Source organism: Mercenaria mercenaria, chromosome 7 (assembly GCF_021730395.1).
Source record: "Mercenaria mercenaria strain notata chromosome 7, MADL_Memer_1, whole genome shotgun sequence".
Classification (NCBI taxonomy): domain Eukaryota; kingdom Metazoa; phylum Mollusca; class Bivalvia; order Venerida; family Veneridae; genus Mercenaria; species Mercenaria mercenaria.
Window position 1 is genome coordinate 52,246,459 of NC_069367.1, and position 21,118 is coordinate 52,267,576.

Below are 21,118 nucleotides of genomic sequence, written 5' to 3' on the forward strand. Positions count from 1 at the left end.
AGATATGTTTATTTTAAGGCATTCAAAAAAGGTCTTGAATCAATGGCCTTAGAGATACTTAAGGAAGAACTACTGGGAAGTCGTCGCGACTTTAAGACGGCTATAATAGATAAACTGGAGAAAGTAAGAATCACTGAACAAGTGGAAGCTGTATGTAGTAGCACAGAGGGAGTGTGTGAGATGGATTTAAAGCAAAACGTCGCAAACAGTCATACATAGCCAAGAGAAAGTGAAATTAAATCATAAATATCGCTAAATGTCTTTTATAAGAAACGTATACATATACCGTAACAAATATAACCTGATATTAGCAATATCGCAAACATGTAAATGAAAGTATTTCGTGTTTAGATTCCGTAACAAACAGCTGTCTTTATTTAAGTTGCTCAGAAAAGCTCATTTAAGATATCAAATTGAAAATGTTTCACATAAACTATTGAAAATGAAACATCACAAGTAGCATTACAATTGTGTGGTCTATAACTAGTTAATCAATCTTTACATTATTAATACAGTTTATATCATGAAAGGTTAACAGATGTATGTCCATTTTTTATGCTTCACACGTCTACAACCGATTTATTTACTTCGTCTTCAGACTGCAGCAACATGGAGTCCTACCGGTCAATGTCTAGCCTACAATATCGACACATTACTTCATACAAAATCTAATAGAATGTTTAGTTCCGTTGGCTACATTGAAATTAACGGTAACGTCGTCGTGACCTCGGATATCTTCCCAAACACAAAGTATGGATACAACAAGAGACATTTCAATGTCTCCACCTTGAAGGTAACCTTGACGGTTTTCTACTTTGCTAGATAATATATGATTTGAAATGGTAGGACTCTGTATAATTAAAATTTGCATCTAAAATATGAACTTTTTCATGGAAAAGCTGATAGATATCTATCTCGGCAATCGTGAAGTCATGCAAACGAGCTGCCATAACAATGAGTGTACTGTAACTACTAGCCATTGTTTTGAAGTACACAAGCGATATCTAAATATTGTTGTAACATCTAAGCTGAAACAGAGAAAAACATTAAGAGTAATATATTGCCATAAATAAAACAAATTTAGAAAATTACCAAACAATTTCAAATTAATTCTTCTTAAGATGTAAAATTTCTTACGCAGTATCCACTGTTTGTCATAAAGAAAGACGTCAACGGTACCACTGAATATAAAGGATTTTGTATGGATTTGTTAAGAGAACTTGCTAATAAACTTAACTTCACGTAAGTACTTTCGATATACTGACTTACTGAATAAGCGGAATTGCTGTTGAATGTTAGGCAATCGTTTAAGGACCAGATGACATGAATATAATAAATTGTTCCCCTTTTGTGACTGGTCTACATTAGGACCTATATCACGAACTTATGCACTACAATTCCTATTTGATCATATGATATGATTACTTGTATATATTTTAAACTGTTTTCGGAGGAGATTCAGTTGTGATGTTTATTTTATTAGAAGTTTAAGAAATGGATGAGTGTGCTAGTGTGATAATCTCGAGAGAGCATCACATTTTCAACGTTAGGAAAACACGAGAAAAATGTAATACTTGTCTAATTAACATCTGTACTGTTTTTATTCTTATGAACAAAGAACTTTTGATATTATTGCTATATCTGTAAATGTTAATAACAATAATTCTTCCTTATCAATGATTCTTTTATCTTTAAGTCTATACTCTATACTATAAGTAGGGAAACTATCTTTTAATGACAGTTTTGGTAAATGTTCACGACGGTTTGTTCATCTGTGTGTTGGTAACACGTACGTGAATATGACAGATTTTCGGTGAGATTATTGTAACACCACATGCCTCTTTGCACGTTGAGTAGATTGAGAAAGTCAGCAGCTTTTGTTAATAACACACAGAGGTTAATTTAGAAAATAAATTGTACTAAGAACCAGTTCAGGTATTAATACTTCAGCGTCTAAAACGATTTTGTCCATGCAAATGTTCTGAATTATTTATTCTTTTATTAATAAGCTGCAAGTTACATTACCCTAACCACGCCTCTCTAAATCTTCCGTACTGCATAACCTTCCAACTCCTTCTCTTCAAATCGCTTTCTCTTCTACCTTCTTTGTCCTTTCCATTTTTCCTAAGTGTTTATATATTTTTTAAGAATAGTACCACGATAATGTTTAAAAGTTTTTTCAAAATATTCATAGAAATTACAAAACATGTCAATCAAAACCTCCATTTGGTACACATGTAACCGAAAACAACGGATGCAGAAGCAGTAACTATTGAGTATTTTCATAAATAAATGACTAGAAGTAATGACTTGAAACAAAAGAATTAAGGTCATATCTAACATATAATAGACAAACATTCTACTGCGTTTCACTTTGCTAAAGTATTTACAACAGTTTTTCTGACCAGGTAAATAAACATTCCTGAGCAAGTGATAAAAATTCCATCGAAAATGATAATAAAATATTAAGGTCAATGAAATGAATTTCAGTTATTACAGTACAGTACATAGTGTCATTTAGTCATAAACTTAATGGATAAAACAATTGACAAAGTTTTCTAGAGCAGTAAATACCACCAAGAATCTAAACATGTATACAAAATGATTAGGATTTCTAAGCATCTTTTTAATTTTCTACCCAAATCAAAAACAGATGAAAGAAACACAAGTCAAATGAACGCTGACCTGTGCGCTATCATTGTGTTATAATTACTGCAGAAGAGAACTTCGAGTAAAATCACGTTTTCAGTTACGATGTTGCTTTGAACCTGCGTCAACATTTGAGCCGCGCCATGAGAAAACCAACATAGTGGCTTTGCGACCAGCATGGATCCAGACCAGCCTGCGCATCCGCGCAGTCTGGTCAGGATCCATGCTGTTCGCTAACAGTTTCTCTAATTATAATAGGCTTTGAAAGCGAACAGCATGGATCCTGGCCAGACTGCGCGGATGCGCAGGCTGGTCTGGATCCATGCTGGTCGCAAAGCCACTATGTTGGTTTTCTCATGGCACAGCTCATTTCTGTACAGATGCTCTATTCCGTCACCGGTAGGATTAGTTTTTGTTTAATCATTTCGATCTTTAGTAACAGCACAAGTTCTTTTATATCCTTTCAGTTACACAATAACAGAGCCTGTTGATGGTAAATGGGGAGATTATGAAGATAGTAATAAAACCTTTAATGGACTGGTTGGCCAGCTTCAGAGAGAGGTTTGTTTGTCCCTTTTGTTACAGTTGTTTAGAAACAACCATCAAACGAAAAGACAGGTTTTGAGATAAGTAAACTATTGTGCATTTGATACATTCTATGTCAGTGAAAATTGTATAAAATTACTACATATGCATTTCCCATATTGATATGTTATAAAACTGTTAAAAATTGATAGAACTAAACTTTGATATGATGGGTATAGCTTATATGGTGTTTTGCCAGCTTTTGACGGTAAAAGAAGACTCTAATCGACCCTCCAGGCATTGTTCATGTACTGGTGGTCACTTTTGTATAACAATCGACCTTCCATAATCCAGCTGGATGGCTTCCTCGTATGAAGTATTTCAACTATGTAACGGCGGGCAGTTAACCTTACTAGCGTTCCTGGTATCTGTACGAGTACAAAGTGCCAACTTCCCCACATGAATCAGAGGTGGAGGACGAATACAAATTGTCAAATATTTCGATGAAACTTTTATATATCTAATTGAAAGTCATTAAAAATTGGATATTCCTAAAGACGGTATCTTTCTGTTTATATTCTATACCAAATAGGTGATTACTAATAATCCGTACCTATATAATTCTCTTTCAGCATTTTTAAAGATTCATCAGTGTTACCCTGTTCATTTAATGTTTTTGCTGAAAATGTCTTAATTCTCCGCTCCCACAGGCGCTGGGTATTTGTGATGGCTTTTTGTGAGTGCAGTATACGTCGTAAACGACGGTCATTTCCATTCGATAAGCAAAATTTCAAATTTTTATTTTGAATGTCTGATCAGGCCTATAATAATGGCATCAGATTTAACAACATAAACGAGAAAAATAAGTTTCACGAATAAAAAAAAAGAAGCAGAAAAGAAATCAAAGAGCAGAAAAGAAAGCAATTTGTGTTGGACATCACGAGAAAAAATCATTTCGTTTTTTCAGTTTGATGAATGCCTTTTTCGTGTGTAATAATTTTACGTTTTATTTTATTTTAGATTTTGATTAATCATATTATAGGAATTGCGATTTACCACCTTTCTTTCTTATGGTAGGGGGTATAGGTCTTTTATTCCAACCAAAATTCCGTATACTGCTTTGTACATGCATGTAAAGTTAATTTATGCTAATTTTTAAACCCACTTTGTTGTGTAACTTTTGTTGCTATCTATATTAGTAAGTTTTATACTACTACTTCTATATAAGAATTTGTTAAGGTTTGTTGTGCATTTGTTAAGGACTGTTGTATGTTGTGTATCGTGATGATAATATGTCGTCGTTTCAATGTATCAAGTTTGTAACTCACTCCTAAAAGGTACAAGGCTCCGTCATCTGTAGGCATGGCTGGCTTTGCCCATTCCTCTTTCGGTAATCAACACAAACTTATTACACAGCACGTACGTCTAGAACAAACATCCATAAACAATGTCTTTTATTTTGAGTTTTATACTTTGATTATTTCCTTTTTTTAAGTTAATTATATATGTGTTTAATGTTTGATATGCATAATTATAATCAAACCTTTGTCACTTAACAATAAGGCAAAAACTGGCCTTTGAACCAAGGTGACTTGCATTTTAAAGTATTCTTGCTCTATTATCTCAATGTAGATTTCTTACAGCCTGACCTTTTAATTAGCATTATCAGAACAATGGTTTTTCTTGAGAGGTGGCTGATTGCACAACATTGACTGTTTGGCCTTCCAAAATACCAGTTGATCAGTATGTGACTGTATATAGTGTTAATAGTAGTGGTCTATTACGTCACTATTCATTGCTGCGTATTCATAAGCTGTTCTCCTAAGGAGGAGGTGAAGAAAACAACGACAAAACCTTCTAAGTAAATACACCGTACAACGTAATCATCAACATATAACACTTGGGTTTAAATTTTCTTGTTCCTTTCAAACTGTTTCACGCCCCATAGGCGGGATAAAATGATGTTTGTTGTGTTTCATTCATTGTGCATCTTAGTCCTTCCTCATCATTTTACTTGAAAGTATCATACAGAGCCCACATTCCTGATTAGACATTTATCAGAAAAATGGTCTTGATAACATCTGAACTTAGTTTGAAAATCAATAATGAGGACACTGAATACAACAATTAAAATCCTGCTCACACTACAAAGGCAATGTTTTTCCAACATTCACGAAACCCCGTCTGACTGTCTGTTTGCCTAGGGTATACAACAAAGACACTAGTATTGTTATATCATCTCCTGTTCTATCAGTACTACGTACACTGCTTTGTATGGTGCGGGGTTTCCTTTTGCTGCATCTTGCAGCAACTTTCGTACTTGTTTACCTAATACGTCTAGACCTTTTACATTCTACTGTGTGTAAGATTGAAAAGCATGCAAACATTCAATGATAAAATTATAACAATAACAAGAGCTGTCGGAGGACAACAACGCTTACCTATTCAAAATCCTTGTCAGTTGGATGATATAAAGCTGAAAAAGGGCACAATTTTGTAAATATGCAAAGTAGAGTTATGCAACATGTACAATGCATGTTATCTCATCACTGTGTTTCCAGCTTACAGACAAAAGGTTTAAAAGAACCATAACTTTATTTTTCTTACTTATCGATTTCCTTTCCTAGTACACTTGTCCTTCCCTTTTAATTGTATTTTCAGGAAGTTGACATGGTTGCAGCACCGTTATCAACAACAGCTGACAGGACTCAGGTTATGGACTTCAGTTATCCATTCTATTATGAATATACGACTGTCATACTGAAAAAGCCTGATGTTAATGCTACAAAATGGAGAACACTGATTGATCCATTCAAATGGGAGGTTCTTGTTTCCATAGGTACGTTTGTTCTAGGGAGTACTTCATTTAGTAACTCCGGAAATTTAAGGAAAAAAAACAACCTATGAATCAGTTTCATTTAGACAGCTACATATATAATTTTATTTCCAAAAATGTTGTACAAATACTAGTACTTACAAGTTCAGGTGTGGTCTTTATAAATAATAATCTGGCGGCCAAAGTAGTTTTAAGTTAATTTATGTAATACTAAGGGAAACTTACGTATTTGTCCATTTCTTGCAGGGCTTGCTCTGCCAGTAATGACCATGTTGGCATTCCTAATTGAGAAATATAATCCATTTTATGGGAAGTCAGAACATTCCGATGAAAGAGAACGTAATGGAGGACTCCATATGTGGCATAACTCTGTATGGTATATGTACGGGGCATTGTTATGCCAAGGTAAAGTGTAGCTTATAATTTACAGAAAAGTTTAAAACTGAAACATATATCAACGCTAAGATAATCACGACTCAACTGTTCAGTATTTGTTGTCGTTTTTGTTGGCGGTAATTGCAAATTGTATTTGCAATATTTGGCGGATTATTGTTAGACAACATTTAATTTCATTGTAGTCAATGGATAGTTGTGTAACATACATAATAGATGTTATGTATATATGTAATTTACATAGATAAGTATGTTGGATTTAATTGCGTGTTCTGTTCGAAATAATATTGATTAATAAATAAGCGTAACTCTAGTAACTCCTAGCTTCCATGATAGAACAGTGGATTTCTACGATCTCTAATATGAGGCAGGGTTGACTTATTACCGGCTTATTATGGCCGTGCAAATGAGCAGTGCAAAAACAGTAAAGCAGTTTTGTTTATTGACGAGGCCAAAGCTTTGTTGGCATGGCACATTTTACTTTTCCTGGAGTTGAGGACTGGTAATTCAGTTTCACGAAAGAGAGTATTTATGCGATTTTCAGGCGGCGTTCATTTGCCAGATTCAACAGCCGGTCGAACTTTAGTGAGCTCATGGTGGTTGTTTTGTATAATCATTGTTGGTATATATTCTGGCAACCTCATTGCCTTTCTCACAGTAACAAAAGAAAAACCTCCATTCAACACACTTTCCGAGATGATAAAGTTAAAAGGCTCATACAGATGGGGCACACTATCAGATACCCATTTCGCAGCAGTGTTTTTGGTAAATAGTTTGTCGAATAATCATAAATTTTTATTTCGGGTGTCGATCAGCTATTTATAAACTATTTGCGTTATCATCAATTCAGTTTGTGATATCCTAAATTAATTTATGGAAATCACAAATTCGTTTTATGATGTCATTAATCATTTTAGATGTCATTAAAATGAATAAATGATACCATCAAATAAATTGAATTTGCGATATCGATAATTCAAGCTTGGTATCATTAAATGGGTCATTGATATCTAGACAAAACTAATGTTTCTGTATTTTTCAATCCATTTAATGATACCGTTGAAAAGTACAAATCGTATCATAAAAGTATTATACCGTAAATCAAATTTAGGATTTCAAAACAGTTAGGCATAATTTAGATTTCCTTACATTTTTCAGTGAAATCATAAATTTATGATGAATATCGTAAAAGAATTATAAATATCCTTAAATCGAATTAAGTTAAAAAATACTATGTTTATAGATGGTTGATACCTTATTTTTCATGATACATTTGGTATCTTTAAATCAATCTAGGACATAACTGAGTTTAATGAAATCTTTAACTGCAATTAGTGATTTCATCATATACACATCTTTTAATAATAAAATAAACATTAAAATGAATTACGATAACACAAAGTAGTAACTAATCAGTAAAACGAGATTGCACTTTTTTTATCTCCGTTTTTGAAAGAACACGTCACCAGATTTCTCGTCATCAGTTAATATGTATACACTTAAACAGAACTGATCATTACAGTGGTTTGATATATTTCTCTACCTAGCAATGTTATCCGGGTATCTTTTCACTAATAAAAAGTTTAATAAAAAGACAACAAGCTTCGCGTGTGCATATTGGCATAGTTAATATCATATTATAACGTCATAGAGTATGTGTGACTTCAGTTTTCAATAGTTACAATAATATTTACAATAGGCAAGGAAAATGGCCTATCAAGTCTGTCCTCGATTTTCCATTCCGCGCAGTCCCTTGGGTTTCGGAAAGTCCCGCCTTACACAGGCAGTCGTATAAAATCCCCATACTGATTTTCAAAAATATCTTTCATTTTTTTTTCATAGCCAAACTTTGTTACCGTAGTTTTCCGTAGAACAAATTCTGCCTTAAATAATGTCAATTAAAGCTTGAAAAAATCGTTTTTGCTTAGATTTAGAATAAATATATCGTTTTTCTAGTTATACTTTTAGATAGTTATTCTGACATTTTTTTCATTTGTTTTACAAATTGTACACCTTTAAACAATCTTTATGACCCACACACAACGGAAACAGGAAGTCAAAAAGATATAAAGGTACTTCTCAATAAATCGCTTTAAGCCCGATCGCTTAGCTCAGTAGGATCTACGGATCGCGGGGTCGCCAATTCGATCCCCGGGCGGGGCGTATGTTCTCCGTGACGATTTGATTAGACATTGTATCTGAACTCATGCGTCCTCCATCTCTGATAATTCATGTGGGGAAGTTGGCAGTTACTTGTGGATAACAGGTTTGTACTGATACAGAATTCAGGAACACTGGTTAGGTTAACTGCCCGCCGTTACATGACTGAAATACTGTTGAAAAACGGCGTTAAGCCCAAAACAAACAAACAATAATCATTTTGAATGCGTTAGAATAAGGCTTTATTCTATAAAATTGTCCAAGGTTTTAGTGATAACAGCACTAGCCTTACCAGAATATTAATTCGCACTGTGTATATATAGTATACTTATTTTCTTCCATTCATTGGAAGGGATTCAGTTTATAGTTAATCTGTATTTCTTCAAATAAAAAAGTGGAAAATCCACAGGTCGCTCAACATGAAAATGTTGCAGGCTCGGTTTGATTTGAGCCTGTTCTTTGAGGGTAGTGGAAATGCATGACCGGAATAAAGATATTGTAATATACGCAAGACCTCATTGTCCTAAGGATAAAGTTCACACAGGGAATTATACCATCACACATCTAAACATGATTTTCACATAAACTCTGTTATTTGCTTTTTATGCGTGAGAAGTTTTTACAATTTTTTTTAGCAAACGTCTTGTGAAATCGGCACCTTGTCGAACCGTCAAATGCCAAATTGTTAAAATAAACACTACGGAAAAGGTATTTGTAATATACCACATTTATCAATAACTTTGCAGAATTCTGATAATCCAACGTATAAACCTATTGGAGATGGTATTCGTGACTTTAACAAGACGGATCCTGACGTATTGAGTACAGACCCAGAAGTGCACATCAGAAAAGTTAAAGAAGGCAAATACGCCTGGATAGGTAGTGTATATATAGTATTTAAATACAATTATGTTTTACCTACTTTCCTAAATTACATTACATTCAAATATAATAATCAAATAATAGAGCTGTGTCTTCGAGAACGTGCTTTTCTTTTCTGAGATATATGCATATTATGTTGGAAGCAAAAACAAAGGATCGCTAGAATTACTCTTTCATAACGTGTACAGGTATGTGCTGAAGCTACTTAACACGGGGGAGGAAGTGTCACACGAAGGATGGAGTTCTTCTGATAACCTGTCATGTTTTCTTCTGATAACTGTTACGGAGTTCCTGGAAAACGTTACAGAGTTCGTCTGATTTCTGAATGACGTGCCAAGGATTCGTAGGAAAAAATGGTAATTATTTATCTTTAAATAGAGAGAATGTGGTGTAAAACTAAAGTTTGATGATCAAGGTTGCCTGATGTCTTGTGCTATGCGTCAGAAAAAACTGTTTAGTCTAATAATCAGCGCCACTACTTTGAAAAGAAGACATTTTGAGTAAAATATCGAAATCGTTTGCTTATTTATACATATTATTCTTCTTCTTCACGTTCTTCATCCGCAGCACATGCAACAGAATAATTTTAGTGCAAAGTTGCAAACATATATCACTTTCTAACAATTTTATGCCCGATTTTTCAAATGTTACGGAATTCCGGTGATAACTCTGAAGATGTCACAGAGTTCTTATGATAACTTTTATTACTGCCAGGGTGTTTCTTGAGCTATGTTAAGATACTTTTTAGCTAATTTTATTATTTAAAAAGGGTGTTAACGATGTTCTAACGTAATATATTTATCCAAGGCACGGTTATGTGGTTATATAATGTACGGTATGAGTCTTTTGTAAAGTTTAAAACTATATGCAGTATAATGATATATATAGTAAAATACGAATAGATAATAAATGCAGTAAATTGTATTTTTTCGTTCTATCAATGGATGTGCTAATGTTCGTGAACAACGATTTATTGGTTTCCGTTTTGATTGATCACTGAATTGAAATCAAATCCGTTATCTTTAATTTAGGGTATATCTATTTGCTGCATTTGCAGAGGCTGTCTTTTTCTGAAGTGGTTGATCGGATTAATGATAAAAAATAATGCTATATAGTATGATTTACCATGATAATTAAAACTTTACCATCATATTTTTTTTAATCCTTCATATAGTTGACACTGAAAATTACAGTCACAATGCAACACTACACAACACAGAGAGCGAGCTACCGCTTCATGTGTAATCAATTGACATGAGTCATATGATGCTATAGCATATTTACCACAGATTCGAGGCAGATAACCGACATGTTCGTAATGTGACTGGCGTTAATACTGCAGTATTGTCATTACATCTTACAGAATGCATATAATTTTCGATGCGCTGAATACTGCGTACCAAATAGGGAGTTGTCATCCTCATACTAGCCTGACTCCCTGGCTGCATGGTTATTTTTTTATATTAATACTGGAAACATTTTATAAGAAACTTTTAAGCCTCTAAAACAGCACAGTTTTATCTGACAGCTGAACCATACCTATGTTTGGAGTCAGGGGCAATAAAAAATGTCAATGTAGAAACAACCTTCAGGAGTTACTTCCCTCTTAATGAAGAAAACTGATATATGTAGATAAGAACAAACATAGGGACGGAAGCCAGTCTATCCTCATACGTGCATATACTATTTGTCATATAGAATATCATAATGAGTGAATAATGTGAATTTTAAAGTGTTATCTAAATGCTATAAGATAAATAGAATGGCATTTTAGAGTTTAGCTGGAAATATTATAAAGTAAGAGGATTCTGCACTTTCTTACAATAGAATCCACAATGTAATTTCCAAGCCAATTAAATGAAAATAAGAGTATATTTCTGTACACTTTACATCATTTATGTGCAATTTGTATTTAAAAAATTAACCATAGTTAGCCAGATCATCATTATTAGCGTACACAGTCCCTTTAAAAGTAACATATAGTCAGAATAACAAATATAACACTAAAAACTTATCATTGGAAACTCAAAAACACACATACCGTACATTATATAACCACAATACTGTGCCTTGGATAAATATATTCGAGGGGTGTTCCAAAAATAACGTCATTTGTGTTTTATTTCGCGGAAATCGTGTCATGTGTACACAAAACCACCTCCTGTCGATAGAACGATCACTGAATCGTAACATAGGTAAATATCGCGCTCACACGTTCACTGACTTTGGTACAGTGTACATTGCTTTATAGCGTATTCATTACACTTTACACAAAATGACTGGGAAAAGAGCTGAAAATGTGCTTGAAATTAGGGCCTACATAAAAGGTAGGTCGCTACTCGGCATGAAGCTTGTAGATATTCACCGTGAGGTGTGCGACATTTATGGGGAAGGTCAAATGTCTCATAGGACTATTTGTAGGTGGGTAGCTAAATTTAGGACCGGACAGCAGCAACTCAAAGATGCTGCTCGCACAAATCGTCCTGCAACAACTACGTCGAAAGGTAACATCGAAAAAATCCTCAATTTGCTAAAAAAGGATGCCCGTAAGGCAATTGGCCCGACTGACAAACTTGTCGTTAGCACGAGTTCATGGAATTTTGAAGAAACACCTAAAACTTAGAAAATAAAATGCAAGATGGATACCCCATTTGTTAACAGATGAACAAAAGAGGACCCGTGTAACAATGGCAAAAAAACTTCTGAACATGTACCTAAAATACAGCAAAAAGGTTTTTGATAATATAGTTACTGGTAATGGAACCTGGGTTTATTATTTTGAACCAAAGCGGAAGTATTCCAACCAAATTTGGGTCACCAAAAATGCGAGACGCCCAAGTATTGCCAAACGAATACGAACTGCGAAGAAGGTTTTGTATGTATTTTTTCACTCATAAGGGTCCAATCATTCAAATTCCGGTACCAAAAGGCAGTATGGTCATAGAAATATTCTATAAAAAATGTTGTTCTAAGAAAATTGAAGAACTACTACAAAAGTCGCCGCCCCAAAACAGGACTTAAGTACCTCCGACTTTTGCATGATAATGCACCCGCTCACAAGGCACGCATTGTGACCGAGTTTTTGGAGTCAGAGGTTACCGTCCTTCCACACCCTCCGTTTTCGCCAGACCTGGCCCCCCTGCGACTATTTTCTGTTTGCCAAACTTAAATATCATCTATCTGGAAAGAGATACAAATCGAGAAATGCCCTTGGATCTGCAGTTTATCAGTATCTGATGGGTGTTCCCATAGAAGAATATGAACAATGCTTCCAAAAGAGGATTGACCGGCTCGAAAGGTGTATTCAGGCTGACGGAGAGTATTTTGAAGGGCAGAGCAAGTTAAAATGATCAGAACATTTGCAGTATAGGAGAACCGATGCAAGTGACATTACTTTTGGAACACCCCTCGTATTGCGTTAGAACATCGTTAACACCCTTTTTAAATAATAAAATTAGCTAAAAAGTATCTTAACATAGCTCAAGAAACACCAAGGCAGTAATAAAAGTTATCATAAGAACTCTGTGACATCTTCAGAGTTATCACCGGAATTCCGTAACATTTGAAAAATCGGGCATAAAATTGTTAGAAAGTGGTATATGTTTGCAACTTTGCACTAAAATTATTCTATTGCATGTGCTGCGGATGAAGAACGTTAATAAGAAGAATAATATGTATGAATGAGCAAACGATTTCGATATTTTACTCAAAATGTCTTCTTTTCAAAGTAGTGGCGCTGATTATTAGACTAAACAGTTTTTTCTGACGCATAGCACAAGACATCAGGCAACCTTGATCATCAAACTTTAGTTTCACACCCCATTCTCTCTATTTAAAGATAAATAATTACCATTTTTTCCTACGATTCCTTGGCACGTCATTCAGAAATCAGACGAACTCTGTAACGTTTTCCAGGAACTCCGTAACAGTTATCAGAAGAAAACATGACAGGTTATCAGAAGAACTCCATCCTTCGTGTGACACTTCCTCCCCCGTGTATATTGATTATAGGCACAGGTAATATAGACCAATATGATGTCATCTTTACTAACCTTATCTGACGTGTATTACACCTGTTCATAAATGTGACATTTTGATACATGCAACCGCTTAGCTCAGTATGGAGAGCGTTGGTCTACGGATCGCGGTGTCGCGAGTTCGATCCTCGGGCGGGGCGTATGTTCTCCGTGACGATTTGATGAAAGACATTGTGTCTAAAATCATTCGTCCTCCACCTCTGATAATTCATGTGGGGAAGTTGGCAGTTACTTGCGGAGAACAGGTATGAGAGACATTTTCTTAAAATTTATTTCATGAATAAAGGTATTGACTTCATCGATGTACCCAGTATATTTCGTGATTAACGTGTCATTGATTCTGTGCCTAAATATTTCAGAAACTCCGAAGTTCCTATTATTTGTTATAAATATAAAACACCTGTAAGAAATGTTATATTCAATTACAATAAAATTGTTTCCGACTTAGATGTTCAAACAAATACCCCTTCTTACTGCGAATGTAAAAACTCAAAAGTTTGCTATTCAGATGCAGGTCATATCATCAATGGTAATTTTGATATTATTAAAGACAAACGTATTCGTAATTTATTCTTTAAAGGACCTAAATATAGAATTTCTTCAACTATTGATTTTAATGCTTGTCGTGGTCAGATTGCGGAATCCATCGAAACCTTCTGTGTTAAGTGGCGCCGTCGTGAGAACGCTGATCCCAATGCATTAACGTCTTGGAAACGAAATATTTTTAACATTGTTGATTCTCGAATAAAATTTTATCAAACTAATGAACACCTACTTCCACCAAAATCCAAGTTTACTTTAAGACATTTGAAAAAAGAAATCCAAGAATTTCATTCTAAGTATGTCTTAGTTCCAGCAGACAAGGCGGCCAACAATATTATCATCATTTGACGCCTACATTATATTAATGTTTTACAAAACGAACTAAATAGCACTAAAACTTATACACTGAGTCCTTCTGTTGAAAATAAGTTGGTCACTGATCACATCACTGAAGTTTCTAATTTAAAAGTTCGTATAGACGATCAACAAATTAAACTACCGACAATGTACTGGATTCCTAAATTGCATAAACAACCATATAAAGCTCGCTTCATCGCTAATTCAAGCTCTTGTACAACTACAAATATTTCAAAACTATTAACATCATGTCTAACTGCTGTGAAAGCCCACGTGGAAAGATACTGCGATAAAGTATACGAAAACTCTGGTAAACACTTATTTTGGTCGATTAAAAATTCTGGCAAAATCTTGGATAAGTTTAAAATTAATAATTACAAGGTTTCTACAGTCAGTACATACGATTTTTCTACTTTGTATACCACTTTACCACATAACATTAACTGCCCTAATTCAAAAGACTTTTGCCAGAGAGAATGCTACATTTCTCGCTTGCAATTTTGATAAAGCTTTTTTTTACTAGCAATACTATTAAACATTATACAATGTGGACCTATGACGAAATTTGTAAAGCCCTTTCCTTTTTATTGAACAACATTTACATCAGGTTTGGGAATGCAGTTTTTAGACTAGTTGTTGGTATTCCCATGGGAACAAATTGTGCACCCCTTGTCGCAGATTTGTTTTTGTATTGTTATGAAAGAGACTTTATGTTGAGCCTTTCTCCAGATACGCTGGCAGATATTATAACTGCATTTAATAATACATCACGCTATCTGGATGATATTTTTAATATGGATAATCCGTTTTTTGTTTATTTGGTGGGTACTATTTATCCTAGGGAGCTTCAGTTAATTAAAACTAACAATTCGATACTGATGCTTCATTTTTAGATTTACATTTCTCTATTTATGACAATATTATACATACCAAAATTTATGACAAGAGGGATGATTTTAATTTTAGTATTGTAAATTTTCCCCATTTGGATGGGGATGTACCTCAGGCTACATCTTATGGGGTATATATTTCTCAATTAATTCGGTTTGCCAGAGCGTGTAGTCATGTCAAGCATTTCAATGAACGTAATTAATATATTACAAGTAAACTTCTTCAGCAAGGCTACCGTTATTACAAATTGCGTAAATATTTTGCTAAATTTTACTATCGTAATTCTGCTTTAGTTTTAAAATTCAATAGTAATTTAAAGACACTTCTGCGAGAAGGTATTTCTAAACCCGTTTTTTATGGGGATGTGGTTTACAAACTTCGTAAGATATTTGGTCATGGTAATTTTCCAAATGTATTTGGTAAAATATAAAACGTTTTATTAAAAGAGGTTACGACCCAACTGTTTTGAGACATACCGCATGTTTAGTGTTCAACCCGTTTACAGTTGGACACTACGCTTCCCTTTTTGATTGTGTCTGACGGGAGAGGGGGAGGACTCTATGATAAGCAGTTTATAAATCCTGCCAGGACTGAACTGTTTTGATATTTGTCTTCTGGCCTGTTTCGTCGGGCCCTTAAGGGTGTTTCTCTTGTTGCTCTGTCTTCTGAAAAGGCATTGAGTACATACGTTTTTGGTTCTTAAGGTTTGCTTTTTATATATTTATACACGAGCATTTTTGTGTTTTACATGCCATGCCTTTTTGTTTCCATTATGTGTGTAAGCGATTCACCTGGAGGGGATTACTTTTATTTACACTGTCCTGTGCCTTTGGAACATGGTGGGGGTAAGAGTGAGGTCGGGTGCGCACCATAAACCGGTTTAAGCTCCCCAGTGGTGTTTTTGCCACTGACCGTTCCAAGGCGGTGCCCAAATGTGTTCCTTTGTTTGTTCGTTTTGTCCTATGTGTTGGCTTTGTGTGTGTGTGTGTGTGTGTGTGTGTGTGTGTGTGTTCCTTTGTTTGTTCGTTTTGTCCTAATGTGTTGGCTGTGTGTGGTGCGCGCGTCTGCGTGCTGTGGGTTTCGTTTTGGTGGGGCTGCGTTTTTGGTGCATGGCATTCCGTTTGATATTTGTCTTTGTTTTTAGTACTAGTACAGAATCCAGGAACACTGGTTAGGTTAACTGCCCGCCGTTACATGACTGAAATACTGTTCTGTTGAAAAAACGGCGTTAAACCCAAAATAAAACAAACAAAGCAAAACTAAACTTTAGTATCTTCGCTACAAAATACTTAGTGATGCTTCATTTTATTATCAGATTGTTAAAAACTATTTTTATGATAAAAAACATCTGAAGCAGTGAAGCAATGGTATATCGTACCTATACGAATTCGTTCAAAATTGTCTTTCTAGTGAAAAAGTGTGCCTAAAATCATTTTTATTTTCCATTCCATTGTATAAGTGAAATGTGAGAGTAAACTAATATAATTGTAAGTTATCATTCCTTGCCATCACAGCTATAAAATAAATATCAAAATTTCGGCTATTGATATAAATAGAACTTTCATAGAATTAACATTTGTCAAATAGGTTTTGTTTATCTTATGGACTTAGAAATCAATATATTGGTTGTATTTAATGTGTTTCTATATTGTCTTGTTACTGTTTACAGGTGATAAGACGTATATAGAAATAGCAATGTCGAAGGAATGTAGCTTAACATCAATCAACGAAGAATTTCTACCGCTTAAGTATGGATTAGGTTTCGTGAAAAACTCGCCACATACTGCTATCTTCACAAAACAGTAAGTTAATAATTTAAATGATAAATTTCGCCCTTTTTATTTTTATTGTTTTGGTTTAAAGCCGTTTTTCAGTATTTCAGTCATGTAACGGCGGGTAGTTAACCTAAACAGTGTTCCTGGATTCTTTACCAGTACAAACTTGTTCTCCGCAAGTAACTGCCAACTTCCCCACATGAATCAGAGGTGGAGGACTAATGATTTCAGACACAATGTCGTTTATCAAATAGTCACGGAGAACATACTCCCCGTCCTAGAATCGAACTCACGACTCCTTTTTATATTCTCATCCATAAATGCGTTATGGTTCATTCTAATATGCTTGTCTCTGTTAAAATACGCTTACGCTAGAATGACGTAACGTTAACATGCAATGACGTCAAAGTTTTTGTTGCGACCAAGAAAGAGCGCTACCATATTTTATCTACAGCTTGAGATAAAAGGCATATTAGATTTGAAATAATTTATAAACAGAAAACAAACATTTGCACCTCGAAAACAGACTCAATCAAACCGAGTCTGCAATTTTCACTGTTTGCCTTGTTCTCGGTGCTTCCGAGGGATCTAATTTCCAGATTTTATTCATGTCGGCCTCAATATACAAATTTCTGCATATCGACAAAATTAAAATCGACACCATTATACAAGTATATGCCCGTTGACAAAACTATACATGCATAAGCATGAGGACATCATGATCAGTTTTACAAGCATTTGCGTGTTAATAACATTAAAGTCGACAACAATATACACACATCTAAACAATCTGCTATATATTTCAAGAAGCAACAGATTAACAAACACTGCCTAAGATTTTATTATCTGTCTCGTTAACATTTTTTCAGAACTATCAAATTACATGAAGGTGGGCTGTTTCAAATTTGGAAGAGAAAATGGTGGCCAACAGCAAACTTCTGCGCGGGCAATACGGTTACTGAGGCCAAACCGATTTCATTGATGGATGTGCAAAGTGCTTTCTACGTCTGTTTGATTGGGGTTTTTCTTGGATCTGTTGCCTTTATCATAGAACTTTTAGTTCATAGATTCAGATTAAGGAACAGCGAATTGTGCAATAGGCAGTCCATCACCAGAAAGCAGAGAGTACTAGAGCCATCCACAGAGAGTACTAGAGCCGATGGTAGTAAATACTCTGAAGGAGAAGTTAACATTTGATATCTGGTTTGCTTACAAAACAAGAGCTACATAATATATACAGAGATTGTTGCTCATTGCTGAACTGAGGATTGCATATTCTTCGCAACTGAATTATTTTGTAATTCTGTAGACAACACATATATTTGGGCCAGTCATTTTGATATATATTTAGAGATAAGCTGATTTGTCGCTCATTTACAGAATATTAGCAATGCAAATTATAAAACTATTAAGAAAATAACACATTTTGATGTATATAATTGTTGAAAATAAGCATTATTATCCGCTAAAACAACATGATTTTCATACTATTACAGTGTCTTTACATAATAAAAACGGTATATAAATTTAAGTCATTCGATAATACAGTCGAATATGTACGAAAATTGAATGACGTTATTGCATTTTATTTTAACAAAAGTGGTTTGCTTACGGCTTTTTCATGAAGATTAATCCCTTGACATATTGCATCTTTTCAACTGCTTTTTTCTTTTATTGCTTTACCGTGTGTATAATTAAACACAAGTTCAGATTCAGTAAAATCGTTTATTAATTCCTATAAGTAACTACACATTTGGTCATTTTCAATTTAACAAAGTCTTTTTTATTTACTTCACAGCAGCGGGTGTTAAGTACTGTGTGACGGCCGCAAAAAGTCGCCCCGACTTCGTCTCAGTGTTGTTATATTTTCTGGTCCTTCGGGATCATCGATTTCAATTCAATTAGATTTGAAGATTGAATACTGCTTAAGCCGATGCTAGTGGGAGTGGGTAGTGTTGCATTTTCCATTACTGCTCATGAACAGACTCAATCAAACCGAGTCTGCAATTTTCACTGTTTGCCTTGTTCTCGGTGCTTCCGAGAGATCTACTTTCCAGATTTTATTATCAAATAGCAAAAGATCTACATCTCAGTTATTGTTTTGAATTACAGTTGGCAGATAAAAATATTTCTGTTGTTGACAAAAATACTCAGTGGCATGGGAAACACAAGCGAATTCAGGCGTGGGTGGGGTGCCCACTAAAACATATCAAGAAAAGTAGTAAATTAGCAAGAGTACAGGCTTGTCGGAACTCTTAAAAATAACTAGGCGATAAAGAGTACACTAAAATCATTTTGATGTATTTGATGTGACCAGCCTTTCAGCCGAAAGTTCTTATTCTTTCGCTGTTTGTGTCATGGCTTTCATTTTTATTGCGTTTGTCTTATGAAGCATACAATTATGCAAATAATCGTTTCTTTGTAAGGAAAATTTAGTTACATATAATGCAACGTTCCTAGCCTAAATCTGGAGCTATTAAGATGGTGTTTAAAATGGTTTGGTGTACATTTTGATATTCAATTATATATTAGGCACAAAGCTATATTTTACTTTTTGCGTTAACAGTCGTATTTCTTATTTCTTTACGACTAGTTTTATTTGTAGTTATTAGTCCAATAATGGTAATTATGATGGCCTATTATATCAAATTTCTTAAGATATCTACATAACACTGGCGTTTTAGGATGAAATGGTATTCGTCTTCAATATCTAATGTACTGCATCATAAACAATACCTTTCGTGGCTTTGTGGTCTGTGTTTGCCACAGTTTTAACTGTTTTCAATTAGCCCATGTCACATTAATATGCAGTTATCAATAACATAAATCTTGAAATTGTTTACATTCTATTTTATCTCAATCATTGAATTATTCTGACTAACCATAATTATCTAACATATTCTTAGAAATTTGAATTACGTTGTCTGTATTTATCCATTTATCCCACCAGTTTATTATTCGAATATAACTTATGATGTAAAGCAGATATCGGCCCATCTCACCAAATATATACTTGCACTATTTGCATTAGTACTAACACCTAAACTCCGTTTATAAGATTTTATGGACGTACTTTTAATATTTGAAAACTTGTGTGTGGCCCAATACTATTAACAAGTATAACAAAATAGAAGCTACAAAGAGTCTAACAACTGACACAATATATTTGGTTTTAGATCAAAATATTTACACAAGCACGTCAACACATTTAGAGCTTTTATACTTTGCTGATCCAATTTACTATATTTTTTATACAATTGCCAGTGCCAAGATAGTTGAAATATGTATATAGTTAGCCACCTTTCTCTTGCAAACGTTCGGTCTCTTTTCGTAAAGACACCATTTTTTTTTCAAAGTGTTTACTTCAAGTTTCCAATAATTAAAGTATGTATAAACTGAGGCTGTTCTGAAAATCATCTAGCGTTTAACGTACATTTATGTGATGCTAAACGCAACATCTATGAAAAATCTAGAAATCGAAATGTAAATGCAGTCTTAATCTTCAACGAGAGATAAATCAGGATCGGCAATGTCATCTTCCCTTGTCCAAAATCAAATTAGAAATAATAAGAATATAAATTACATTGTGATACACGTGATTTTACGTTTTCATACATAACCTTTATAATTCGTAATATTTACTTCGGATACAGCATATATACATGCATTTCCACAAATGCTGTCAAACCAGGACTTCAGGTCAATAAATCTGCCATACAGATGCCTCTTTTTATTGACGTAATGCTGTTTTACAGATGTAAAATACAAATTGCATCCACGGTCAATTTTCACTTTCTGTAACCAAATTGGCTGTCACTATTTACTGTATATTTGTCTCAAAGTATTTCAATTCTTTTATTCAATATTGTAGCAAAACTTTTAAATAAATAGCTTACTCATGTTATTCCTCTTTGATCATTTGCTGTGTGTGTAATGTTATTTATAGTTGCCAACGATTACCCATATGGGCGATCCCTCCAAAAGACTGTTAGTAATGTTAGTAGGAGGATAGTGCAAGCTACAGAAGACGATTCCAGAAGCTTTCCTGGTTCTTTAACGTGGGACTCTTA

General features: G+C 34.3%; 1 protein-coding gene across 1 annotated transcript; it reads left to right on the top strand.

Moving 5' to 3' along the window:
• Nucleotides 1-42: 42 nt before the first annotated feature.
• Nucleotides 43-19,639, top strand: LOC123555398 (probable glutamate receptor). Its single transcript, XM_045346038.2, has 10 exons — nt 43-150; nt 599-793; nt 1,142-1,242; nt 3,117-3,210; nt 5,836-6,013; nt 6,257-6,415; nt 6,948-7,168; nt 9,310-9,442; nt 16,943-17,075; nt 17,918-19,639. The coding sequence occupies exons 1-10, from the start codon at nt 43-45 to the stop codon at nt 18,243-18,245; spliced, it is 1,650 nt and encodes a 549-aa protein (XP_045201973.2). The 3' UTR covers nt 18,246-19,639.
• Nucleotides 19,640-21,118: the final 1,479 nt, after the last annotated feature.